Genomic DNA, 27,955 nt, shown 5'->3' on the forward strand with positions numbered 1-27,955 from the left:
CATAACTTATTTTCATTTGTATATTTTTTAAATTTTCTTTTCAGTATTTGTAACTTCATGGCTTACTCTAGGCTTGTCTTAACTCACTTTTTCTACACTTTAAATTAGTAATGAAAGAAAATTTGCGATGAAAATTTTCTCCCGTGTTATGGCGTCCTCTTAAGGTTTTGTGAAGTGTCCGTTTTAGAAATTTTTGTGAAGGGTCCATTTTTCATTGTAAGGGGCCGTTCAAATATGCATCTTTGAAGTGTTAATGTAAGCAATTATTTTATTGTTTTTTAACTTCCTTCCCTCCTTAAGCAAACTGCAAATCCCTCCCTTGTGCTCACGTAAGTTTCTGAGCTTTAGCAATAATAAATCAATTTTTATGATAGTATTAATAAATTTTTCACATTACAATGAATTTCTTTAAACTTATGTTTAATAAAATTTTTGAATCGTACTTTTTTTTGCTTTTATTCAATGTTTTAACATTAATTTTATGCATTTGCATCGATTCGAATGACACTCAATGTTACTCTAGCCATTATTACTATATGAATCTTGCTTAATTTTTGAATGACCCCTAAAAGGACATTTTTGAGGTTTGGATTTTTATGAATGGGCCTTTTTTAGGTGTCTCTGATTTTAGCAAATGGACCTCATTTTTTTTTCTAGAATATGAACATAAACCTTTAAATGGATTTATTGACAGTAAAGTACCAAAAGAAAAAGACATAATTTAAACAGAAATCAGTGAAAAGAATGATGGTCGTCTTGAAGATAATCTATATGATCTGAGGGGACATCATCTTCCAACAAGGAATCCTCTCTCGTGATTTTTATACTTCTATTCTTATATTTTGCAATTTTCCTTTCAATTTGGAACTGCTTCAGTACTTTTGATCGATCTATTCCAGAAGATTCTAGAGTAGTGCCAGGAATTTTATCAAAGAGTTCTGCGCTAGGAAAGAATTCTGAAGATATGACGGCAGAATTTTCGAGTGATTTGATTCTCCCTTTTGAAGCAAATATTTTATTCATAATGTCATTGTGTTTTAATCCAAAAACATCAGACTTCATGTCAGAAGGTCTATGAGAAATATTCGGAGGTTCAACTTTTTTGACTTCTAATTCTTTATTTTCATCAGTATTTGATTTCTAAAAATAATAAAAAAATTCAATACAAATCAAACAATCAGGCAAGCATCATAAATTGACTTTTTTTCTATATAAGTTAATTTACTACTTTTTTTCTGGAATTATTTTAAGCCTTTTATGGTAAAATAATAAATTTATAGTACCTTTTGTTGTAAAATAAACAAGGCTTTTCAATGTTTTCTCTTCTTTTTTTTTAAGTAAGCTCACTTTTTTTTCTATATAAGTTAATATATAAAACTGCAATGTTATGAAGGATATGTATTCAGAAAAGCTTATAACATTTAGTTACAATTTGTGAAAAAATAATTCATAATATTATTCTACAACATTTAACCTGTTTTCTGAACATTAACTATTAAACCAATTCATGTAATTTTGACAATGCATGAAAAGAAATAATTTTTCATTTGGCATTTAGTTTAATGTAGTAATAGTTCATTTTATCTGTACATTTTTATATTTTTAGTTGGGCATAGAATTATCAAATATGGCAAAAGCTTATAATTTTTTCAGCATACATTTTAGATTCAACTTTTGTTTTCATCTTATTTCTTTTTCTAAAGAGGAAAAAGAGCCATAGTTCTGATTTTTTTTTCTTTAATTTTTATATCCTTGCAAAATTTTGAAGTTTCTCTGTTTTATGTACACTGTCAGTTTGAAATTTCAATTTCTGATGTTATTTTGCAAAATACAGCTTAAAAAAATTTTTTTTTATCAGCATTTCATCACAAAGTACAATAATGAAATACAAAAAGTTAGTTAACTAAGTGCAGGCATTATTCACAGCAATTGCACTTTGGTAATTTTACAATTTTAGTTGATACGTACATTAAATGAATGAATACTCTACTATATGGAAGTCATCTATGGATAAATCTCCTTTCAAATTTTCACATCTAGTGTAAAAATTTTAATTTAATAATTTTACCTGTGGAGATTTTTTTTTTTTGAAAGATTTTTGAAATTAAAACTTTAAAATATCAGAAGTTCATGAATTTATAATCAGAGAGAAAGCATCCAAATAATTGAGGATAATAATGAAAGTAAAAATTATATTTTTTCGTATAATATACACTTATTTTTCCTTTATCTAATTTTAAAACTTAAAGGATTACCAAGAAATATTTTTTAAAAAAACATTTATTTACACTTTTTTTGAAAAATGACATAAAAATTTGGAAAGGATAAACTAAGTGATACAGCTTTCGATTCAATATTTTATTTTATTCAGCAAGCTAAGAAAGATATGAGAACAAAATCTTGATATAAATAAATAAAAATATCTTACTTTCAGAAAAATGCTAAAATATTGTATTTGTTTTTAAAGCATTTGTTTAGAAGGTAATTTAGAATCTAAGAAACGGTTATTGTCACCCATAGTCTTTAAATCGAATGAGACACATTTAAGAAAAATCTGAATCCAGGTCATACAAGAAAATTTCGAAAATAAAGAGTCTAAATAAAAACAAATGAATTTAAACTTTATTTTATTAAATTACAGAACATTAAAAATGGTGTCTCTTAGGCAGGAAATGTATTTTATTGATGAAGACTGCCACTCTTGTAAATGATAAGCAGTATCATCAGCTGTCATGACGGTGATCGTTTAAATTAATTAGTGGATTTGTACAGGTAGCATAATTTGACTTTTGGCCATTACAGACACATCTTAATTTGGATGTAATAAAAGGATAATTGTCTGAGAAATAAATAAAATTGCTGAAGAAAAATTGATTTATTAATTATTGAAAATGGCCATAATTCAAAAATATAAAAATAATAAAGAAAAAAGGATCAGCTTAAAGGGATCAAGATAAAACATTCTCGTCCATCGAAAATTTTCGGATACGAAAATTTAGGAACGGATGGGACTGGGATGCCCAAAGAGGCACCCCCAGTCACCAAAAATTTAAAGTGAATGAATTAGTTCTCAACGGACAGTTAGGAGCATAGGGAAGAGATCCAAGGTTGGTGATTTATCTAAAGATAACATCAGGAAAAATAAAGCCAACCCCCCATAATAAATATTAGGACTGAAAATACTGTGGCGATCGCGAATTGTCAACAAGACTGTGGGAATTAGTATAACCATGTAACTGAAACATATTTGTGGTAAGAAATTAACTGTTTAGAGTTATAGACTTTTGTTTTCGATTAGGCGCAAAAGTGAATTAATCAGTCTACATTAGTATTGATATAAAAAGTTAGCCATTACATTGATCGATAAGAAAAGAATCAAATATTTTATATTCGCTTTTTATAAATTTTAATAAAAATTAACTAATTGATTTAGTTTAATTATAATTGGATAAGGAATGATTGAAAAAAATAAGTTTAAGAAATTTTAAAAGCTAGGAAATATTTAATGCCTATTGTTGCATTACATCACGTTAAACTTAATAAATAATATATTTTAAAACTCTATTATAAAAAAACTTACGTTCATTTTTCTTTTTGTAATGAAATAATTTTTTTAATTGATTCAATTTTTAAAACTTATTCAAGTGAGTTTTCCAAAACAAAGATAGACCCCTAGAAACAGTCCATTAATAGATGATGCAGGGGCGCCAGAGAAAAAAAAATCAACGAAATAGTTGCTTCTAGTAGCCTAAAGCATGAAAATAGTTCAATTGAAGGGTGATTACCTAAATCAAATTCGAAATTTACGCATGATAATATCGTATTAAAAATTTAGCTCTTTTTAAATCATGCAGAATTTCGTAGCAATAACCGTTGAAAAGGTGATCGAGAAACAAAATAGACTTACAATGGAATCTGTATAAATTGGGAGCATTAAAAAATGATAACTCAAATTTGCAATTCAAAATTTAAATTATTTTTTTCTTAAAGAAAAAAAAAATTTTGTTGTGTCAGGGCCGCAGGTTGTCAACCCAATTTATGCTAATAAAAATTGCTAAGAGTTCAGAAAAGTCTCCAAATCGTCCCCTTTTCCTGAAAATAGTTGCTTTTTTAGGCCAAAAAAGTTGCCATAGTCGCCTTAGGCCGAAAATAGTCGCATTTTAGTCGCCTGGTGCAACACTGAAAAAATAGCAGAGAATTTGCAAAAGAATATAGAGGAAAGCTTGTTACATGGTGGTAAAAATTATAAAACTTGTGACAATTTGCAGCATGCGTACTTGTGTGTATGCTTGTAAAACTAACTTTCATATAATTATATTAATTTTTTTTTTTGTAAATGTTTACCACTGCTCATCCTTAAGAAACAACGCANGATGCAAGGGCGCCACAGAAAAAAAATCAACTAGTTGCTTATAGTAGCCTAAAGCATGAAAATAGTTCAATTGAAAGGTGATTACTTAAATCAAATTCGAAATTTACGCACGATAATATCGGATTAAAAATTGAGCTTTTTTTAAATCATGCAGAATTTCGTAGCACAAACCGTTGAAAAGTGATCGAGAAACAAAATAGGCTTACAATGGAATCTGTATAAATTGGGAGCATTAAAAAATGATAACTCAAATTTGAAAGTCAAAATTGTAACTTTTTTTTTTTCTTAAAGAAAAAAAAAATTTGTTGTGTCAGGGCCGCAGGTTGTCAACCCAATTTACGCTAAAAAAAAATTGCTAAGAGTTCAGAAAAGTCTCCAAATCGTCCCCTTTTCCTGAAAATAGTTGCTTTTTTAGGCCAAAAAAGTTGCTATAGTCGCCTTAGGCCGAAAATAGTCGCATTTTAGTCGCCTGGTGCAACGCTGAAAAAATAGGGGAGAATTTGCAAAAGAATATAGAGGAAAGCTTGTTACATGGTGGTAAAAATTATAAAACTTGTGACAATTTGCAGCATGCGTACTTGTGTGTATGCTTGTAAAACTAACTTTCATATAATTATATTAATTTTTTTTTTTGTAAATGTTTACCACTGCTCATCCTTAAGAAACAACGCAAAAGATACCTTCTTTTTAATACTGGTTAAGTAAACAGTTTATCTAGCATTGAATTGATTCAGTTCAATACTAGAGTTAATTGAGTACAAAAAAAAGGGGGGGAAACAACAAGAGTTAATGAAAGGCAAATTGAGTTCCTTCTAACTATCAATAAGTAAAATTTACCTTTCTGCCCTGTTGAGCTTAATTTATCTTTTGTGCATGGTTAAATATTCTCAAAAACCAGAAATAAATTAAGAAGTCAAAAGAGTTAAAAAATTAATATTATTGTACAAATTTGTTGAATTAAATATTTTTTGAAAGTTTTAAATATTATCTGAAGTATTTGATTGATTTTTTTTTTCTTTTTGAACTTTTAATCGATACAAGAGTATATGTAATCATCTTACAGATGTAATCATCTGTAAGATAATCATATGTAATCATCTTACAGATTTTAGATGAAATATTTTCTGTTGAAAAAATATCTTTTACAGTTATTTTCTTTGGTCATTTTTTTTATTTATTCAATAAACTGCAAACTAATAAATGTTAAATAGAATTATTATTCCCTTTATGAAAATAACCAAGATATTTTCATAAAGTGAACAATAACTCATTTTACCAGACAGTTTTAATTTTACATTGCTATGTTTAAATAGCTAATTATATTGCATGAAAATTTAAAAGAAAGATCATATTATATGTAAGTAAAAATATTATTCTGACAGATTTCATTCAATAATTTTGAACTTTACTACAATATTTAAAATTACAATTAACATTTCATTTTAAATTACTTACTTGATAATAATTTATTACTTTACATTTAAATTGCATGATTTTTGTCTGTAGAAATTAATCTATTTTTTAAAAAAAAAATTTATTCTGAATTTAACAAAGGAATACATTATTCCATGAAAACAATGTTGTATTGCATTACCTTGTTGACTCTGAAGACTAAGACATCTTTCGTGAATGCATCATCAGGTATGATTGACCGTTCATTCTCAGGCCCCAAATCAGCATCCCTCAATGCATTCTCAAACTCTGCAATTCTAGCATTTGTCACATCTCTTATGAAGAAAATGTACGGTACTTTGCCCATCACATTCCGACTAATGAGTTCCGCCCTACAATTTCAAAAATCAAGTTTATTTTCATCTTTTTTTTCAGTAGGTATCAATATTAGTAAGAACAAATTTTATCACATTATACCCACCTCTATATCTCCTTCGTTTTTAATTTTTTTAAATCCAACTTACTTGAATTTAAAAAAAATCAAAGTAAAACAAACAAAATAATAATTTTTTTTACAAAATAACTCTCATTTAGCTTATTTTTTAACATAATCATTAGTCCAATCAATTACTGCTTAAACATAGATAAGTAATAAGTCAATTAAAAATTTAGATCAGAACAACTGATTACAATATTTTAAAATCATTCATATTTTTTGGCTTTGTCAACTGTAACTAAATGATGTATTATTATAGAAGTTTTCAAATGCGGAAACAAGTTTCCCAGAAAAATTACTGACATAACTTTTTGGACAAACTTCGTATTTTATTTCATTTAAATTATATATATATATGCTATATATATATATAACTCAAACTTACAAAATATAAAGAATTAAGATTTAGATATAATGAGAGGTAAAAATCATGTTATTATANATGGAGAAATTTAAAGAAGAAGCGAATAAATGAAATTAGACAAACACAAACCTTGTGTATAAGCTATAAACATTTTTCTGCATAACTCTGAATATAATGGAGGGTTGCCATATATATATATATATAAAATTAATAACTTTAAATTCTTAGCTTTTTAGTATGTTTTAAAAATTTATCACATGTTGTTATATTTTTTGAAATACTCATGAATAAATTAAACTTCTCTTATTCTTAATTTTTTTAATGTAATTTAAATTGTTTCCTTAAAGTTCTTATATGCTAAAAAAATATGATGAGAGAAAATGAAAGAATAATTGTATATATAACAAAAATAGTCTTCGAGTGGGGTAAATTGATGCAGAATTATTTATATTTATCTCATTATTTATAATATTTCACGATCAACTAGGTCCGAATATATTACTGATATATAAATTGTGTCACCCTATTTTAGTAAAATTTTGTGGCTTTAAAAAGTGGAAAACCCATGACATACAGTATTCTTAAAATCTCTTCATATATGCATTTTCTTTTTTGTTTGTCATTCTTCAAGCATGAATTTTACACAGTTTTGAGGGTTTTCTTTAATGGAAAAAATAACGGATTAAGAAGAATAAAAAATTTTCATGTGGGTACTGGAAGATGGAGATTGCAAAATTAACATTTCTTTATTGCTTGGTTGATTGCATTGTTATGAGTTCTTTAATGTGTGATCCAAAGGGCAAAATTAAGAAATTTTGTGTCTGGCTAGTCAAATAATAACGGCTATTAGTTAGTTAATGGAAGTTTTAATAGTGGCCACTTTCTTAAAAATTGAAAATTTTAAACAATTAAAAAACTGTTGATGTATTACTAATGTGAAGCATGTCTTTTGGAGGATTTTTCAAAATATAGTAAGTACTACAGAGTTCATTTCTAAAAGGAAGAAAAATTTTCATAATCTCACGAAGTAGGTTTATAAAAAACGTAAGCATTGTATGTAACATTTTCAGCTAATATAATTTAAGGTTCGAGTTTCTAAAATGAAGAAAAATTTTAAAATGAGGAGAAAAACAAATTCTGTTTCTAAAATGAAGAAAAATTTTCCCAATTTCACCCTGTAGGTTTATGCTAAATTTAAGTATTTTACATGTAGTGTTTTCAACTAAAACATTTAAGGTTTGAAACCTTTGATAATCAAATTCAGCTTCCCTCTTGAAATTTTGAACTAGCAAAAAATTAAAGTTAATGACAATTCCATTATTAAAAATTAGAACAGCTTATAATTAAATAAAATACAAATTTATGTGAATAAAAAAATTAAAACTTTGAAAATAAAACATTACAGGAGTTACAAGAGAAACAAAAAATATAATCAGAAAACTATATTTAATCTATATACATGTATAAATGAATGCCTATCCGTTATGTGTCTTTTATAGACCGCCAAATCATCCAAACAGCGATCTGGCATACAGAAAGTTTGATGCACAAAGAAAGCCCATTGAGCAAGATGAGCGAAAAAGAAAATAGAATTTTCTAATTGGTCAAGCGTTATCCATTATTTTATATTTAACTTTAGACAATTTAATTATTCAAATATTTTAAAGCTAACATCAGCGATATTTATTTGCTTATAGCACTATTTGATTAACAAGAAAAAAGAATTTATTATGCTACTTTAATATTTAATTATTTTTATTTTCTATATCAGATACCTTCAGTAACGTGAGAGCACGCATAGACAACGTCACTATCAGATTAGTATTTCTAAATTCTAAAGTTATCTGATACAGTTTGCTTATACCAATATTTTGGTTTAAACCAATTCTTTTAAAATGTGTATCTGTAAAAGTGAATGATTTAAAATCAACAGTTATTGAAATGAGAAAAAATATACTTAGATAAAAATATAAATTTAAAAAAATGAGTATTTAAAAAAATATGAAAAAAATATAAGTATTCAAAAATTAATAGAAAAGTAGTACTAATTCGTTTAGGAAAAAAGGGGAAAAATCGACACTGTATTATTGACGCTAAAGATTCTCAATTAATTTAGGTAATATATGCATAGTGAAATAAAAGAAATAAACCATGTACTAAAAGACAAAATTAATGAAATTAAGGTATTCATTCGTTTTGAGAAACTATAAAAAATTGCCATACTATTATTGACAACAATGATGCTTAATCACTGTTGATAATATGTATTAGCTGAAATAAAAAAATAATTTATAAGCTAAATAGTATATTAATATTTTAATGAATTGGAATTAAAAGAAATCTTTTTTTCACCACTACTTATAAAATTTTTAAACGGTAAATCAAAGCTCAGATAAGAGAAACAGTCATGCTTCAAAGTCCTTATCAAGGTCTCATAAGAATTTTATTTGTTATTAATATTCCGGCTTTAGTTTGCTGCCATTGATAAATTTATTTTGCACACAACTCAAATGTAATAAATGCCAAATATAGGTATTGAGTATTATATTGACATATTTTCCAATTATTAAAACTACATCCAATTATATTGACATATTTTCCAATTATTAAAACTACACCAATTATATTGACATATTTTCCAATTATTAAAACTACACCAATACTAAGCAGCTTTAATACCAATACTGGGGAAACAAGTATTTCACACACAGCCCTTTAAAAGTGTTAAATACAAAATTTTGACCATCATGAGTTGATCGCTAACAATAGCATCATGCAAAGAGATGCTAAATACAGTTGTGGAATTCTATTCTGGTGGAATAAACAACAAAAAGCTGAATTTGATAATGTAAAGCTACCGAAAAGGGTAACAAATAATAAATAGATTTATTAGCTTTATATAATAAAGAATTTATCAGAAGAACCAGGTAAGTGACATTTGAGGCTATATTCAGGGTACGAAAAAATGGCATTTAAACTATTTTATAACCAATTTACTAATGATTCTTGGTCGTATTTTATTTACCACTGACTTATTTAAAATAAAATCATGCTAAAAACTAATGTGGGTTAGTTATGTTAAAATCAAAGTAAAAGCAAATCCTGTTACATTAAACATGCTTATATTGATGCAACCACTTTATGTTATTTTCTCTGATTCATTAATTTCCCTAAAAGTGTCATTTTCCACTTTGTTTTTCCACTAAGCTCTTCCATTGTATAGGTATATACCTTTCAGCTTAGAGAACAATTTTGTAGTGTTGCTCAATACTGATTTATTTATTCTTTTTTTCTTCCTCATTCACTCCGTTTAATTTTTTTTTAAATTATTATTTTCATTAGTTTAGTTTTTAGCCTAATACTCATGACTACAGATGCTATGCCATACATAACAAAAGCTGATAGTGTTTTTCGAATTTCTTTCGCCAAGAAAAATGAAAAAAAGTCACTATTTAAGAAGCAGAACTGAAATTAACTTTAAGAGCAGGCGCAGGCAATGCCAACAAAGATTCATAACAAAAAAACAAAAATCAGTCCACAACAGAGATTCATTACAAACATATTCAAAGATTACTCTGCAATATTTGATACCTAAGTCGTGGAGCTATAGAATTCAGGGCAATAGCTATTTCTTCGTGTTTCTCATAACTAGTAGATGGTATCTGCCAGTATACATTCAATGTTTGGTAACAAGGAGATACTTTAACCTGAAAAATAAATGCATTGATGTTACCATTTTGGAAACATGCATAATGCAAGGTGTTTAAATCACTTTCAATACATAACTAAAAAATCATGGTAAAAAAAATAGTATTAACATCACATAAAGAGTCACAAATTAGTTTTCAAATGTGGAAGGAAAAAAAACAGTTTTGAATTTACGCCCACCAAGACTGATATCAGAAAGAGCAAAGGAGGGATTAAAATCATAAACAAAGTTTATTTGATTATTTGAAAAATCCCCTTCATAATTTGATCTCGACTACCCCCCCCCCTCCCAAAAAAAATGAATAACACACAAGGTTGGATTTATATATAAGCAGAAAAGGTTGCAGCTTAGGGCCCCAGATATTTTTTCCTTTTGTATTGCTTGGAGTTGTTCAAAATAAATTCAACAAGTAGCATTAACAAATACTATTAATTTAATCTTCAATAATCACCAATAAAAAAATGACAGTTTGCTTTCTGTGTATGGAAAATGGGGTTGAACTTAAAGGGCCCCACTGCCTTTAATTGGTTTGGGCCCAGCCAAACTTCAACTAGGCCCTGATAACATAGTCGTTTCCATCTATTTAACTAAGTCAACAGTAATCTTTTATGTCTTCTGGAAAAAAAAAAATTTTTTCTTCTTTATTTTCAGCGTTACAAAAAGAAAATATTTTCTCCTTGCACAGAAAAAAATAGTATTTTATCATGAAATAATAATCCTTTGAAGAATGTAGGAATATGACCCATGAATTACAGTGAATTGAGAATCATACTTTGTGTACATTCAATTCTTATAAAGAGAATTGCTATATAAAGTAATGTAACTGTTTACGTTATATCATCAATGACAGAGCTTAATATAAAGATCATTAGAATTACTTTACTATCAGTAACTAAAGTCTATTTTGAGAGCAAACACAAATCATCCTACAAAAAAGGCATCAAAAAGTTGGAGGAGTGTTGGAATGACTGTATCACTCATTAACGTGGACGAATAAAGTCGAATTTCATAAGAAAATATTTGTTTTTCTAAGCTAAACCAGACTCATGTTATCTGTTCAAAAATTTAAAAACTGCAAAAAATTCGTGAAAATTTTAACATTTAAAAAAGCTCAGTTCAGAAACAAAATTTTTTTAAAAATCTAATGTTTGGAATTTTGTTAGTTCTACCTATGAGCCAAAACTAAATTTATTACTAAGATCTTATTATTAGTTGATTTGGTGAAAACTTACCCATCATTTTTAACATAGATATGGGGAGAGGAGTAGTTATCGACAATGTCAACCTTCATCTATGAAAAGGTACTCTTCCATAGAATCAAGTTAACAAGTCTTATATACTAGTGAATTGGAATTACATTTTTGTAGTGATAGATACACCACAGTACTCCCCCACTAGAATTATATCTGTGATAGAAGTCGATGAACTGATACCACTAGTTGATTCATTGCTGTTTTGTGAGAAGCCGTGAGAGCTGTATTAAGATCACCGTACTTTTCGAGTGCTGATAGTGATAGCTGTATTAAGTTCACGGTTGCTCCTGTGTTGCCATTCGCAATCCACTAAATATGTTGTATGCTCTGTGTGATCAAAACTAAGTAGCAACAGCTAGTGGAGGTGGATAATGTCTCAGTCACAAGTAGAAAGTCAACTGTTCAATGTGGACCATCCATCGAAGTAGGCGTGTTTAAATCGTAGCGGGCGTTTCTACCAAGGTAGGCGGGATCACAGCGCGTCCGGGTCACCAATGTGGGGTGAGTTGTTATTGACAACGTCAACCTTCATCAATGAAAAGGCACCCCTCCATATAATTGAGTTAACATGCCTTATATACTAGTGAATTGGAATTATATTTTTGTAGTGCAGTGTTTTCACTACAGCGCGAGAACGCGAGAATCTCGCATATTTTTTAATATTCTCGCATTAAAAAATTATTACCGCGAGAAATTCGCGCATTCTATAAAAAAATTTCAAAATTCGCGAATTTCTCGCATTTTGAAAAAAATTTCTCTTTTGCGCAATTTAGAATAAAATCCGTTTCACTTNAGTTAACATGTCCTATATACTAGTGAATTGGAATTATATTTTTGTAGTGGTAGATACACTACAATAGACATACAACATACTCACTCCACTTATTTCAACATTGTATCCAAGTATTTCTGGGCTGATCTCTCCAGTTGATAGAACATCAGTGATATTTTTAATAAACAGAGATTGAAGCATGGTTTGCCTTTTATTGGGCTGGTGCACACCTTCAAACACGCTCTTGGCTTTGGGAGCCTGGAAGAAAAATTAGCACTTATAGCCCTGAAATGGTGAATGACATTCTCAGTGATTCCGCCCTAATCCTATAAAGTAAGGGTGCACAACCTGCAGCCCGCGAGCCACATGCAACCAGCCGACTGTTCGAGTGTGGCCCGTGGGAGCTTCTGAATGCAATAAAAAATGTTCTTTTAATTTGTTTTTGTTTGAAAATTATAAATTTTCTTTAATTGAAATATTTAATTAAAGTATTTAACTAAAATTTATATTACTCTTTAAAATGCGTACATTTTTGCACTTTCATTCTGTAAGCCTCTTTTTCGTTAGAATTTATATCTTCTTCTTCTTTGTCAGCGCAACAGCCCCTTGCAGACCTTGGCTGCCTCAATAGCTGACAAATGCCAGCCCCTCCTATCCATGGCAATTTATTTCCAATTTCTAATGTTTAGGGTTTTCCTGGTCATTTTCGATGTTGTTGAGCCATCTAGTAGGGGGACTGCCGCTGAGACGTGACCTGTCGAGGCTCTTAAAGGTGACGATTCTCATGGCGCTATTTACAGGGCTTCTCCATAGATGGCCCAGGGATCTCAGCCTATTACTACGGATTGTTTCTGTAATTTGGGGAGGCTTATAGAATTTATAATTTATATCCCCCAAAATATTTCTCTCTCTCTCTCTCTCTGTGTGTGCGTGTGTGTGTACGTACTACATACGTACATGCATACATACATACATACATACATACATACATATATGCATGCATGCATACATACATACAAAATTAACAATAGTTGTAAAGGTATTGTTTTCCTTTAAATATTTTTGTATCCCTAATTTAAACTTATTTTCCAGTACTGCTATTACTAGCGAGAATATTAAATTATGGTTGTGAACTCATCAAATTTGTTCGAACAATATAATGTTATAAGAATATAAATGTCATTTAAAAAAAAATTATTACTTTGAAAAATCAATTCTGTTCACCAAGAGATATAAATGTTTATAATACTAATAGATAGTAATATTTGGAGGTGGGAAGTAGAGGCACAAGAGTAAGCAAACAGAATTCCTTTTAGTACATATATATGTTAAGTGAATAATTTTAACTTTAATAGAAAAGCTGCTTTCTGCCAAGAAAAGACAATTATTACGAAACAATAATCGGGGTTGGTGAGCGGCAGCGAACAGGGGGCTTAGCCCCTTAGTATATATGTATATATTTGATAAATTAATTACTGTGAAAAATGGAAAAAGTTATATAAAAAAAGTATAAATTTTTTTAGTTTTATATAAATTCATATAATTAAAAGTATTTAATTTTCTACAAATATGTTATTAAGTTTACTGATAAAAATACTCAGTGCTTAAAACACTAATGTTTAGATAAAAATCATCATATTTACCACTAACATGACTAAATATGTGTGCGGCCTTTTGTACTTGCTGTGTGAGTGGCCCTTCACTCAAAAAGTTTGTGCATGCTTACGCATAAAGTGTCAAAATTGCAAAGAGAACATAAAAAATAAGTTAAGACATGCTCTCAAGATGCAAAATTCTCTAATGCAGTAAGAAAACAGCGCCAACAGATTTATGTGGGTAAAATTAAAACCTAAGTTTAGACATATTGGTAAAAACCTTTGAGGGGGCACTGTGAGCAATAAACGAGTAATAAGCAAAGAACTTAGAGACATGGAAGTGTCAATATACAAATTCATATTTGTTATTAAATAATTGTTTTTTGTTAAACTGATGTCATCGATGAGTTGATGTTCTTAACACTTGAAAAACCACTGAACAACACATTAGTCATGGATGAACCTACTGATTATTGAATTTGAACACACCATACATAGAGAAAAATTTCTTTTTTTCCTTTATTCTTAGATAAAGGTGAAAATTAGCATAATTCTAAGTATCAAATTACTTTGTAACTTTTCCTTAATGCAGATGTTTAATTAGTCCTAATTAAAAGCCTTGATTGTTTAAATATAATTCTTTTTGGTTTGAAATTCTCTGTTTTGTCTAACAGTCGATAAAATAATATAAATTAAAAGCCTTCATTGTTTAACTATAATTCTTTTTGGTTTGAAATACTCTGTTTTGTCAAATAATAGATAAAATAATATAAATGTAAATATTAATAGATAAAGAAGTTGAAATTTTATATTTTAAATAGAACTCAGAATTACAAAGGGACCCAGAAAAATTGAAGTCGTGACTTTTAAAAGATCCACAATTTCCAAAGTATAGCAGAATCAGTGATCTTACATATTTAGTAAACAGAATGATATGAAAGAGTAAAGTTACTCACCTTTTCCATAAAATTCAAATGCCACTTTTTGCTGAAAGTATACATAAAAAATTAAGTAACAAAATATGGAGAGAGTAAAAAAAAAGATTGAGTACATAGCAGAGCTTAAAAAAAATTATTATTAATCCATTACTTAGATCATAATTTTAATTACAAATTGTCGTGATTAGAATTAAACATGAAATACAACTCTAAGGAATTACGATGAACAGTAATTATGATTTACGGTCAGAGGAAACATAATTCTATGAATATACCTGTATGTGAGCAAGTTTATGACACAATTTTTTTTAAACAGAAATAGTGTATTTTAAAACTAGAAAAAAATAGTCCTATAAGTCTAATAAATAGAAAAACAGTGCAACGTCCTTAGAAATACCATTTATGTGTAATACTAACTGGATAACCAGGGGTCTGTCCAGACTAAATTTTCTATCGTTTAGCGGTACCTTCACAAATTCAACTTTAGGAAAAACGGTAGATTCACAAAATACTTGTTATTAAATTTTTATTTTTGTATCCCGTAAGAAACGATAAATCCATATTTTTGTGTTGATTTTTTAATCTAATTTTTAATTTTCACAAATTATGTCTAAATTCTCTCAGAAAAACCTAGACAAACCCATGATAACTCAACCAAATGCTATAGATCTTGTATCGATAATTGAAAAATGCTATTCAAGGTTTCTTGCATCCCATCACCAGATGGTCCCTGCAGCTGATGGGCAAAGCTGTTTGGAACAGGTACTAAAACATCTTGGTTTTTCCCATTATTAAAACATTAGAAATAAAACATTGTAATTGTAAAAAATTTGTTTAGAAATAGATATCTATAGTAGTTAACAAAAGTGAAAGCTAAATTGATGTTTATATACATAATCTATTAATACTATAAATAAAAAGCTTCAGAGATTGAAACTTGTATTAAAAGAATTGGAAAAGAGTACCAACTTTTTATCTTTATTATCAATCATCTTGGAAAGCATAGAACCACGTTTAGTTTTTCTGCCAGCAAGCATTTGTCCATGACTAGCATACGTCCTTAATTGATTTGGGCGAATAATATATAGCAGTCTATTAAACTTTATCATTTTAACCTGGTTAAAACTAACATATATAATAATTACACAAAACAGTTCATTTTAGTTATTATAGCTACGTAAACCATATTAATGTATTATACTTTGCATATTTATTGTATACCAAGTAAAATTGAAATCCTTGTTGGTTGAAACAGAGACCCTTTACAAAAACTCAAGCTGTTTTAATTGAATATAGTAGAAAACAATTATTTGCTTTAATCTAACTCACCTTATTTTGACATTAATTTAATGTCAACTTATTCGCAAAATGGGCAGAAATAAGCGAAAGATATATGGATGATCGAAGATGCGAGGAGTGACCATGGAGCGCATTCTCGAGTACGCCCTCTAGCGAGAGCCTGAAAATATCAGGCATTAATTTATTAAGTTTTCATTTAGTTCCATCAGAATCAGACGCCATTATCTTAGCAGCAAATTAGAAGCAAAATTTCCCTGAGGAAAAGGCCGAAGAACATGAAGAAACTCTCCAGAATATTGGTAAATCTTTCAGAAACAGAACACACCAAACATTTGAAGAAAAATTCCTGAATAATTTTTTAACTTCTATTATCAACAAACCTGCAACTGATAACTTCCAATTTCGGGATCGCATACTGTTACAGATGTGTGTATTACGGTAAAATACATTTCTTCTGTCCTCAATTCATCACAAATTAAAGTGAAGTCAACATTTCTTTCTTCATTCCAATGAATAAATGTGAATTCAGAACGTACTATACTGTAATAGTTATAGAATATTCTTCTTCTTTTTGGAATAGTATATATTTCTGTATCGATATAATTCGGAAAACAACAATTAAGAATCATCCGTATTACATGAAATAGTATCATTTGTGCTGATTATTAATAAATTTTTATCGTTTTCTTGGTAAGTATTTTTTATTTTCGAAAGAATAATTTCAACTAAAATTCAGCTATTCTGTTTTCAAGCTGCATATTAAAATTCATATCGAGATCTTACAATTATAAAATTTTGCTGTGTGGTATGTTATCTAAAAGTAATAAAGGGATCAACTATGTATATAATATTTGAGAATAAAGTTTTCAAACAAAGAACATATCATTTTGAAATTCTTCGGATTTTATAAATCAGGTAAGTGTTATGACTTTAATAATAAAAAATTTGCTTGTAGATAATTTCTTTTTTCAAATTTGATGATAGTTCTCTACAGAATGTTTTTTTTTAACGAATGGAATTATTCGTTACCTAGAACTACTAGAATAAAAAAAGAAACAATATGGAAGTTTTTTATTTTAATATGAGGAGTTTTTAAAATCGTTTTTTAATCCTAAGAATTCTTTATTTTACGTTTTTTAGTTCATAATTTTTTGATAAAAATTGTTACTAAAATAATTTTTTTGAAAAATTAAATAGTATAACATTATGTGTTTATCTATACTTCTTGCATATTCTAATGTTTGAAGTAATATTATCATATATATGATTCAGAAAAGTATGGAATCAAAATTCGGTACTTACGTATTAACGCCACCGAAACTACAGATTTGGTGGTTTTTAATTGCCACCAATCTACACCTAAAATTTTTGTGACAAATCATAAAATAAAACTCTTTATTTAAAATCAAAACACTTTATTTAAAATCAAAGTAGTTAATCGGATTTCGGTGGAAAATGGGTCGATATAGTGTTTAACATAGAGTCAAAACAATCTCTATTTTCATTCATCTGATGCTGTCGCCATATGAATTCTAATAAATAATATTTCAAATGAAATTACATTTCCAAAACGTACGTTTACCATAATAAAGTTTCATGTCATAAGAATGGGTACACTTTCGATTTTTTGGTAAAATATTTCGCTCCTGAAAAAATAATATTGCATCTTGTTCTGTTTTTGGCAAATCCCAAAGACGCACTTTCGTAGCACTAAAAAATTGTGTCAAAAATCGAAGAACATATCATATTGGAATTCTCCGGATTTATAAAGCAGGTAAGTGTTATAATTTATAAAAAAAATTTTTACTTGTAAATAATTTTTTTTCCTATTTGATGATAGTTTTTTATAGAATGGTTTTCTACGTCCGATTATAAATTTAGAAAAAAAACATGAANAAAAAAAACATGAAAGTTTTTTTATTTTAATGTGAGGAATTTTTAGATTTTTTTAAAATTTTTTTGTTTGTTTTGTAAGCATTCTTTATTTTACGATTTTTAGTTTTTAATAATGATTTTTATTAAAACTTAAAAATATTTGATAAAAAATTTTCTTAAAAAACTTTTTTTGCGAAATTAAATTATATAAAATTATGAGGCTTATGTATACTTCTTGCTTATTTTAATGTTTGAAGTAATATGATTCTTAAAACTATGGAATGTAAAGTTTAAATAGGCCCTTCATGTTAAATCATTAAATTTAGTAAAACTATTTCTCATGCATTAGGTTTTAACTCTAATAAGAGGATAAATATTTTTTTCTGTTTATTTACAAATATTTTCCGATGTGTTTTGGATGTTCCTTCTCTAAAAAAAAGGGATACCATTTTGTTTTCAAACATTTTTCTTTTTTAAATTTAATTAGCCACAATAAAGAAGGAGCGTTAGAATGCTACATGTTGCATTAAAGACGGCTCCAGAGTAACTGAATGACTGTATGACAGATAGAAATCGCTGGAATTCGTCTCATACAATAACGCCCCCTATAGATCGTTGCGATCGCGAATAGCAGCTGCATTTAATTTGTTCATTATTTGATTTTTGAAAAATAAAATGCTTAATAATGATTGACAACTCTGTGTTAGAAAAATCCAAAATTCGTAACAATTCAAATACTTGAAATAAAATATTAAAAAAAAGCACACAATTTGGGGGCTTTAAAAAAATTACTAAAATGAAGGGGAAAAAAACAGAATAAAGGACATGTTAACAAAATAAAGAACATGAAAACAAAATAAAGAACATGTTCTTTATTTTGCGCACTTTTGCATTTTCACTAACAAAAATGCATTTTTGTTAGTAATCTAAGCTGCTCAGAACATTAAATTTCATATGAAAAATAAAAAAACAAAACAAAAAAAATAATAACTTGAAAATTGCTAAGAATCTTTGAGGTAGATTCTCATAATTGTCAGGCTGTTGTTAAAGCATTTTTGTGGTTTTCATTTGTGCGAAACATAAATTCTGATTATTTTCATTCGAAAAGTCTTTCATAAGGATGATTTTATTCCGATATCTAAATTACAAGTTATTTAGACACCTGAGTTGTGTAAAAAATTACAAAAATACGAAGAGCGTTTCACAACATTTATTATACCTCAAAGATGATTTTAAAAAAATGATTAATTATAAAAAGTTATTTCATTGCGATTATGAGCATTAACCTGGGATCCTTAGTTCCATCATGTAATCTGAAAAACATTTTTGTGGTTTTCCTTTGCGTGTAAAGCAAAATCTGAATATTTTAATTTAATTTTAAATAAATAAAGTCATTTTAATGCAAACTAAGGCAAACAACGTTAAAGAGCACAAAAATATTTATAAAATACAGACAGCTGTTTCGAATGTTCAAGGACAACCTTCATCAGTGCAACAGAAAATGCCCTTTGAGCATCCGAAGCAGCTGTCTGTTTTTTATAAATATTTTTGTGCTCTTTAACGTTGNAAGCAAAATCTGAATATTTTAATTTAATTTTAAATAAATAAAGTCATTTTAATGCAAACTAAGGCAAACAACGTTAAAGAGCACAAAAATATTTATAAAATACAGACAGCTGTTTCGAATGTTCAAGGGCAACCTTCATCAGTGCAACAGAAAATGCCCTTTGAGCATCCGAAGCAGCTGTCTGTATTTTATAAACATTTTTGTGCTCTTTAACGTTGCTTGCTTTAGTTTGTATTTTAGCACAAAGGTCGCCCACTTGTGTATTTTGACATTTTAATGACTTCTATTAATATGGTTTTACTCCGTTACGTAAATTGTGAGTGACTTTTATTTCTTTGTAACATTAAAATTACAAAAATAAGAACATTTCATAACATTCACTAAAATGATAGTCTGTCTTTTTGCTAGATCTGACTATTTTAATTTAATTTTAAATAAAATAATCTATTTTCTTTGCTTTCATAAAGAGGATTTTTCCATGATACTTATTTTGTGAGGTACTTTGATTTCAGAGTTGAACAAAGATGATAGGCTGCCAATCAACAAATGATATCTTAAAGCATTCTCATGGTTTTCCTTTTCCTGTAACGCAGAATCTGATTTCTTTAAATTTAATTTTAAATAAAATAATCTATTTTAATCATTTTCATAAATATGATTTTACTCCGATGCTTAAATTGTGAGTTACTTTGATTTCAGAGTTGGGCTAAATTACAAAAATAAGAAGAGAATTTTGTTATATTCACAAAGGTGGTCAATCAAGGATGATAATAATAGTTGATTAATTATAAAAGATGACTATTACGATAGTAAAAATTTAGCTGGAATCCGATTTCAGTGAAGAGATCTGAAAAACATTTTCGCGATTTTTCTCTGCGTGAAACTTGATTTCTTTCATTTCAAATAAAATAAGTAATTTAGATAACTTTTATAACTATTATTTTACTCCTCTACCTTAATAGCGAGTTACTTTGATTTCCGAGTTGAGTTAAAAATTGCATAACTTAGAAGAGCTGTCAAGGATGATACGTTTGCAAAAAAAAGAAAAAAAAATTTCGTGGTTTTCTTTTAAATATAACGCAAAATATGTTTATTCTGTTTTAAAAAATTTTTATAAAGGAAACAATACTTTACATGAATAGATATTTACTATGAGTAATTCTGCCTTTCTGCTTTTTTAATACTACAAAGAAGAGCTAACAGTGCTTAACTCATGGAGACTAGATTATCGCTTCAACATCCATGGCTTAGCTCAATCATTCATTGAGTAAAAGTTGAAGTAGGTAATGTTTTTGCGTCTTGCCTTGATCTATAATTATATGATTCAACAGATGGCGTTGTTGTAGTTGTCAATGGCGTTTTTTATTTACAGTTTTAAGTTAAAGGGGAAGGAAAACTAATTTTATATCAGTGAGTGAGAGTATTTCTTGTAATTATAGGTATAAGTTATCTTAAAATTACTTATTAGTGTGTAATGAAATGAATTATCTCTCAAAGCTTGTAAATTAGTTAGTCTGCATTGAATAAAGTAAGTTAGTTACTCTTTAAATTAAATATTGAAGATTTATAAACAATGACTCATGTTTACTATTTCCTCTTGCGAACTTCTAGAAATATTACAGGTTGTCGGCATATTATTTAATTAATCGCCCCTCTTTTAATACTTTTTATAGTCTTAGAATTTTTGAATTTTTAAAGCTTTTGTTGTTGTAATTGGATATATTGGCGTGAAATGTTAAACTAACTTATTAAAGATTTTTAATTACGATACCACATTAATAATTGTTTTCCCTTTCTTCGAACTCTTCGTAAACTTACATGAGATTCTATCATCTGATTAAATAAATTTAAGGTATTTCGTGTACTTTATAGTTTCCTCTACAATAAATATAAAGTGTTACATCTGTCATTAGTTGTTTGAGATCTTACTCTTTCTTTGACTTCTCATATGTAGGAAAAAGTAAAAATAGTTCTTTCATGGCTGTCAACGTTTTGATATGTGTCAGTTTTTGACTTGTTTTAACGTTATCTTGTTTTAACGTTTAACTTGTTATAAAGCCGTAATAAGATATAAATAGTGTAAATATTATTCACATTTTAACTAGCACATTATATGTTATGTATAAGGATTAAAAATAAAATACTAATATATTTATACAAATTAAGGGACAAATTTACACTGAACCAAAAATATCTGGAAACTTTACTTTTAAAAGAATATAATTGAAATATAGATCATTGCACATAAACTAAAGGTCTGCTGGAAGTACTACCAGTTACATTAAGAAAAAGCTGAGCTGGTATTTCTTCCAGAAAATTAGAAAATAAAAGGAAGAAATACAATTGTTTAAGTATTATAAGAATATCTTAAATTTGATATAGTATTATAAAATTATAAGTTAGTCAAATTTATTATTTTTTTTTTAAAAAGTAAGATTCATATTTTGTTTAGTTTTACACAATATTTTAAAAATCTGTATATCATATTATTTATAAGTTGGTTTGAGTGTTCACTGTTCATGCTTAAAAGTTTGTTTATTTGATTCAGAATGTGGTTTTTTTAGTAGTAAGTATGTTTAGTATCTAATTTGTTAATTTCGTAGTTTTATTATAGTTTGATGTTATATTAACAGTTCTATGTATAGATATAAAATTAGAGTTTTGGTATTACATTTCAAAAACTGTAGTTATTTCAATTCTTCTAGAAATTGAGTAATTTTTTCTTCTTCTTTTGATTGTTGCTATTTAGTTTCTACTTATTTAAAAATAATATATTAAGTACAGTGAAACCTCACTTTACAGTCACTCCTACAAAACAGCCACCTTTTATATCTTATATCCATCGTTGAACAGCCGACCCAATTTTTGGGTTTACGACTACTAATGTTCAACTCCGTAGCCTTGTAACTTTGAACCAATCCAGAAGACAAGAAACTCCTGGATCACTAGCCCCAGAGGTATTGATTTGTTATGGGAACATGGAGGACTTTGTGACTAGACAGATTTAACGTGCATCGAGTCACCATTTACTACATGGGTGGTCTTCGGCCGTCTGTGATCGAACTCTTGGACATGGGCCCAGCATATTACCGACCAGGCTAGAGTGTTCTTGTCCTTTTGTCAACACTGTCAATCCACCTAAGATGTGGTAGTCCTCTTTGTCTTATTCCGATAGGTTTTGATAAAAATATTTTCTCTCTGTTTTGGTCCAGCGTATTTTAGTCTTTGTATTTTTATTTACTTGACAACATCAGGCTTTCTTGAGATTTTATGCCGCTCTAAGTTAGTTCTTCTTCTCTATGAACCGTTTACCTGAATTCCACCACAGATATTCCTTAATACCCTTCTTTCAAAAATTTTAATCGCCTTCTCGTCTTTCGAAGTCAATGCTCAGGTCTTAGAAGCATAAGTCAAGACAAGTGTTATAAGACTTTTTATACAAAAGTAATTTAGTTCTTAATTTTAGAAAGTTGTATCTCATATATTTTTTCAGACTTTGAAAACATCTATTAGCATTTGTGATTTGTTTATATATTTCTGTAGTTAGGTCATTGTTATTGTTAAATTCTGCTCCTAAATAATTGTTGCAATTCACTTTTAAAACTTGTATTCCTTTATTTCTAAATGATTAAATTGGAGATCTGATGAATTTAAGCATTGAATATACTTGTTTTTTTATTTTTTATTATTTACCATTAAATTAATTTTGTTTTATTTTATAAACACCGTTGAACAGCCAACCCAATTTTTGGGTTTACGTACGACTACTAATGTTCAACTTGTAACCTTGTAATTTGGAACCCAACCCAGAAGACAAGGGAGGGAGCTCCTGGGTCAAGTATTGGGAGAAATTTGCCTTTGTGGAGGACTTTTTGATGGAACTAACTCACACTTGCGTTATATAGATAAGACCATAAGAACCTCCCATGGTTAGCATGATGTCAAAGAGACTCTAATCCATGATACGTCTACCACTAAGAATATTTCACATCAGCACTGTGGTCGGTGCAAGCCGGTTCGGCATTTGGATTCGTATTGACCAGCCATCGCTGTGATTCGAACCCGGTTCATCTCATTGCAAGGCAAACACTCTATACTTTGAGCCACCACAGCTCTATTAAATTCGTTTTTATTTTATAACTGTCGTTGAGCAGCTGACCCAATTACGGGTTTACGACTACCAATGTTCAACTTCATATCCTTGTAATTTTGATCCCAATCCAGAAGACAAGGGAGATCCTGGATCACTGCCCCCAGAGGTATTGATTAATTATGGGAACTTGGAAGACTTTGTGACCCCGACAGATTTAATGTGCATCACTTACCATTTACTATGTGGAGAGTCTTCGGCCGGCGGAGATCGATTCCACGACCTCTTGGACATGGGGCCTGCGAGCCAGACTCTCTCAGACACTATTAAATTCATGGTCTTTGCCTTTTGTTTTGATACCATAAAGGCTTGTTTAAGAGGTCCGGGTCACAATAGCGATATCGTCTACGTAGACGAATAGTTGAACTGACTTACTATATTTCCTCTGTTGTTTATGTTTACAGATGTGGGTGGGGTTTACACAGTAGGTAAGCCCAGTCGGTATACTTGGTAGGTAAGGTATTTATAAATAGGTATTTATCCCTACCTTTGGTAAATAGGGTGACCCGGGGTAATTCACGATCACTCTGTTTCTGGGGTAAATAATGATCACCTAAGTTTTATTTAAAAAAATTATTTTTTTTTTTTAAATTTGAGACATGGACAAGAATGCTTGTTCACTTTACTAAAGTATATCTACATTTGCTTAAAAATAGTTTTTTATTTAATCTAACAAAATAAGTATCTTTTAAATTGCTTTCTGTATTTTCCATTTCAAAGATGGGTTTCAAAATGTGCACATTTCTGCAACGATCNTTAAACCATGGAAGTCTACGCAGTCTTGGTAAATACCCCAAATCAGGGTTTTTATAATTTTTTGCCCCTTTTAAAGCATGTAACCATCATTTGTTTTGCTCATAGTTCTGAAAATTATGTAACTTTTCAAAAATAAACATTAAAACTTAAAATATATCAATTCCAGAAAAAATATTTCAAAAAACTATAAATACCCAGTCGATGAGCTGCATTGTCGCATTAAAAAGTATTGTAATAAGGTTTGCATTTTGCAATATCACGAAGTAGACTTTATGCCCCTTTAATGATTAATGATTTAAGTGATTAATGATTTAAGTGTTAAATGATTTAAGTGAATGATTTAAGTGATGTTAAATGATTTAAGTGAAGTTTAAGCTCACTTCAAGAAATTTTTTTTTCTAAGACAACAGTAAAACATTGTCTTAGGAAAAAAAATGATATGAAAAAATGAATAGATAAAATGAAGTAGAAAATTAAATGGAAAAAATGAATGAGCACAAGGAATGAGTTTAAAATGTCTTAAATTCATTTGTTTCTAATAATCCCAAAAATTTAATATAAATGATAAGATTAAACTAGAAATTTCATATATAAATTTTAAAAAAAGAATACAACTATAAAACTATTTTATTTAAAATAAATGTTTTTTTAAAATAAGTTTAAAATCATTTGATATTTTGCTTAAATAATTTTTTTTTTTGCATCTTATTCGAAACAATAAAAATCATTTTTATTCTAAAATCATTATTTTAGTGAAATTTTAAAATTTCATTTTCAACTTAAAATTTCCTTTTTTGTATTAATGAATTATTTTGCAAACTATGAGCAAAACACTACTTGAACTTTAGAGTACAAGACAAATTGTATAATTAAACAAGTGGTAGTTATTGTTTAAAAGTGATTAAATATGACTGAGTTAAATTTATTAAGATCTTTTTTACTGTTTTCAATTTTAAAATATTTATTATTAATATTGTTCCAAATTTTTAATTAAATTTACAACATTGAGATTCAATTAAATATTTCTTTAAATTAAAATATCTTGAGATTTATAATAAAAATATGTCTTGTAAAGGATAATATGAAAAATTTCATGAGTTTTTAAAGAATCTGATTTTTCTCTAATGTTTATTTATACAAATAAGTAAGAAAGATAAACTTTATGAATCCTTGATCTATCAAGTATTATTTTAAAGATATCAGTTAGGAATTAAATATATTTCAGAAAATAACTTGATAAATACTTATGCCATCATTCCCTTTAAGTTTAAAAATTAATTTAACCCCTTAACAATCTGTTAATTTTCAAGAAAATGGTCTTAAAAGTGCCAATTTTTTTTTTTTTATCCCTGAAAATTATCTAAAAATATGTGTATTAACAATGTATATATATTCATTTTTGATTTGTTTTCAGCATGAAACTTTAAATAAAATTTTTAGGAAAAACCAACATTCAGGGTTACTATGACATAATGTTGGTTTTCCAGCAAGCAAGGAAAATTAAAAAAATATATGTTTTGAACATTAAGTTTTTTTTTATTAAACTTGCGTATAATATAAATAAAGATTAGTAATTCTTTCTTATGTGATAAATTTCTAAGCATGAGATACAGAGGTGATCGTCACAATCTGGACAGTAGTACTGAGTTTCCTTCCTACATCTAGTTTGAAATAAATTATCTACAATTACCTTAAAAATATCCTGGTACTGCCATCTGGTGTGTAAAATGAGAAATAAAATGTTTTCCTGGCAAAATAAATGAATTATTTTTGTTCTTATTGGTGCGTTACTACTGAACACTCCAGCCCGGAAATATCACAAGAGCGAGAAATAGAGGGCGAAACCTCACCCCGTCATTTTCACGGGAGCAAGGAGGAAGGGGTTAAAAGAGGTCTACATTGCTCTTAATCTTTACTAAAATTAATATTCCTATTTCAGTACTTTTTTTCTTTTGTCAATTCTGTTCTAGTAGTTGTTTATAATCACAGTAAACCCTGCTTATCCACGAAGAGCAGATAAGGGAATTTGCGGGTAATCCGCAAAATGCTTAAAAGAAACACACATAATTTTTTTTTTAGAATTATAAATGATAAATTTTAATATCTATTATTGAGTATGCCTTCCAATGAGGTGAACCAGGTTCGAATCCTAGCCGTGGCTGGTCGATACGAATACCGCATCCTGCTTGCACCGACTACACTGCTGATGTAAAATATCCTCTGTGGTAGACGGATCCTGGGTTAGAGTCTCCTTGCCGTCAGACTAACCATGGGAGGTTTTTGTGGTTTTCCTCTCCATGTGGCACAAGTGCGGGTTAGCTCCACCGAAAAGTCCTCCACAAAGGCAAATATCTCCCAATACTTGATCCAGGAGTTCCCTTGTCTTCTGGATGGATCAGGTTCACAATTACAAGGTTACAGAGTTGAGCATTAGTAGTCGTAAGCCCAAAAAATTTGGTCCGCTGTTCAGCGACGGTTATAAAATAAATAAAAAAAATATCTATTACATATTTTTGGTTAGCAGTTTTCTACACATTTTCTTCTTTTACATTGTTTTTTAATTTACATATGAAAAAGTCTATCTGCTTTTTTTGTTTCTTGGTGTTGTTGAAACACTTCTTTATTTGCTAAAAAATCTGCAAAGTGTTGCATCATATTGCTCTTCTATGTATTGAATTAGTCCTTCAATCTGTGCTGTATCGTGACTTATTTTTTCCTTAGTTTGATCTTCTTAGCTTTTTTCAGCTACCATAACTCTATCAAAAATTTCTTTATCATTAAAATGTTCTATTTCCTTATCATTTTCATCACAATTGAACCATTCATTGGTTTAACTCTGAAGTTCATTCACTATTGAGAAGAAGAAAAGAAAAAAATGATGTTCAGAGCATGTGAAGTAGTTCTTATAAAGAGTTAACATGAAAACATTATTTTTAGAAACTTTTATCAGTAATAAAACTAAAAATAAACAACTGACAACAATTATGAAATCCTGCATGTAGCGCATTAATTATTCAAAGTTAATTATTTAGAACTTTGAAAACTTAAACAAATTATTTAGAACTTTGAAATTTGAAAACTATTTGTCCAAGGTCATTAAATTTTATGTTATTTTATTCAGTTTTTAGTGACATTCTGTAAAGTATACTGCAAGGCTAATTTTTAAAAAAAAAAAATTTTTTGAAAAAAATATAATTTTAATTTATAAAAACTAAACTCAGTGGCGCGACAGCCCATAGAGGGCCAAGGCCTACTGTGCCCATCTCAGTTTTCTTGATCTTGGGCTCTGGTGTGTGGGAGCAGATGTTCCGGTCAGGTGGTCAGCCGAACGCGGAACCCCCAGTGTTTAGTTCCCAAGCATGCTTGGTACTCATTTATCGACCCACTGAAGGGATGAAAGGCTGAGTCAACCTTGTG

The 27,955-nt window shown here is 28.7% G+C and overlaps 2 protein-coding genes across 3 annotated transcripts in view; one reads left to right on the forward strand and one right to left on the reverse strand.

Moving 5' to 3' along the window:
- Positions 1 to 669: 669 nt before the first annotated feature.
- LOC107449711 (uncharacterized) lies at positions 670 to 16,278 on the reverse strand. 2 transcript variants are annotated; one of them, XM_016065334.4, is made up of 6 exons: positions 15,861 to 16,278; positions 14,910 to 14,940; positions 12,464 to 12,616; positions 10,216 to 10,331; positions 5,967 to 6,156; positions 670 to 1,140 (listed from the first exon to the last, which is right to left on the reverse strand). In XM_016065334.4, the coding sequence occupies exons 1-6, from the start codon at positions 15,998 to 16,000 to the stop codon at positions 733 to 735; spliced, it is 1,038 nt and encodes a 345-aa protein (XP_015920820.1). In that variant the 5' UTR covers positions 16,001 to 16,278; the 3' UTR covers positions 670 to 732. The 2 variants fall into 2 exon arrangements, with proteins under 2 accessions (XP_015920820.1, XP_015920821.1); XM_016065335.4 differs by lacking the exon at positions 12,464 to 12,616 and having other exon boundaries at positions 15,861 to 16,170.
- A 4,683-nt stretch (positions 16,279 to 20,961) lies between these two features.
- LOC107449703 (DENN domain-containing protein Crag) overlaps positions 20,962 to 27,955 on the forward strand; it is an 85,875-nt gene continuing 78,881 nt past the window's right edge. Inside the window, exon 1 of the mRNA XM_043039786.2 lies at positions 20,962 to 21,160. The gene's annotated coding sequence lies outside the window, so the exon portion shown is untranslated. The remainder of the gene's footprint in view (positions 21,161 to 27,955) is intronic.

This window comes from Parasteatoda tepidariorum, chromosome 7 (genome assembly GCF_043381705.1).
Source record: "Parasteatoda tepidariorum isolate YZ-2023 chromosome 7, CAS_Ptep_4.0, whole genome shotgun sequence".
Classification (NCBI taxonomy): Eukaryota; Metazoa; Arthropoda; class Arachnida; order Araneae; family Theridiidae; genus Parasteatoda; species Parasteatoda tepidariorum.

Bases quoted from the DNA above. Each gene is read 5' to 3' on its own strand.
- LOC107449711 (XM_016065334.4), bottom strand. From the start codon at position 16,000: ATGATAAAGTTTAATAGACTGCTATATATTATTCGCCCAAATCAATTA. The intron at 6,157-10,215 runs GTATCAAATATT...TTGAAATTGTAG, and splicing joins TCTATAGCTCCACGACTTAG to GGCGGAACTCATTAGTCGGA. The intron at 1,141-5,966 runs GTAATGCAATAC...TATTATTTTTAG, and splicing joins TAGTCTTCAGAGTCAACAAG to AAATCAAATACTGATGAAAA.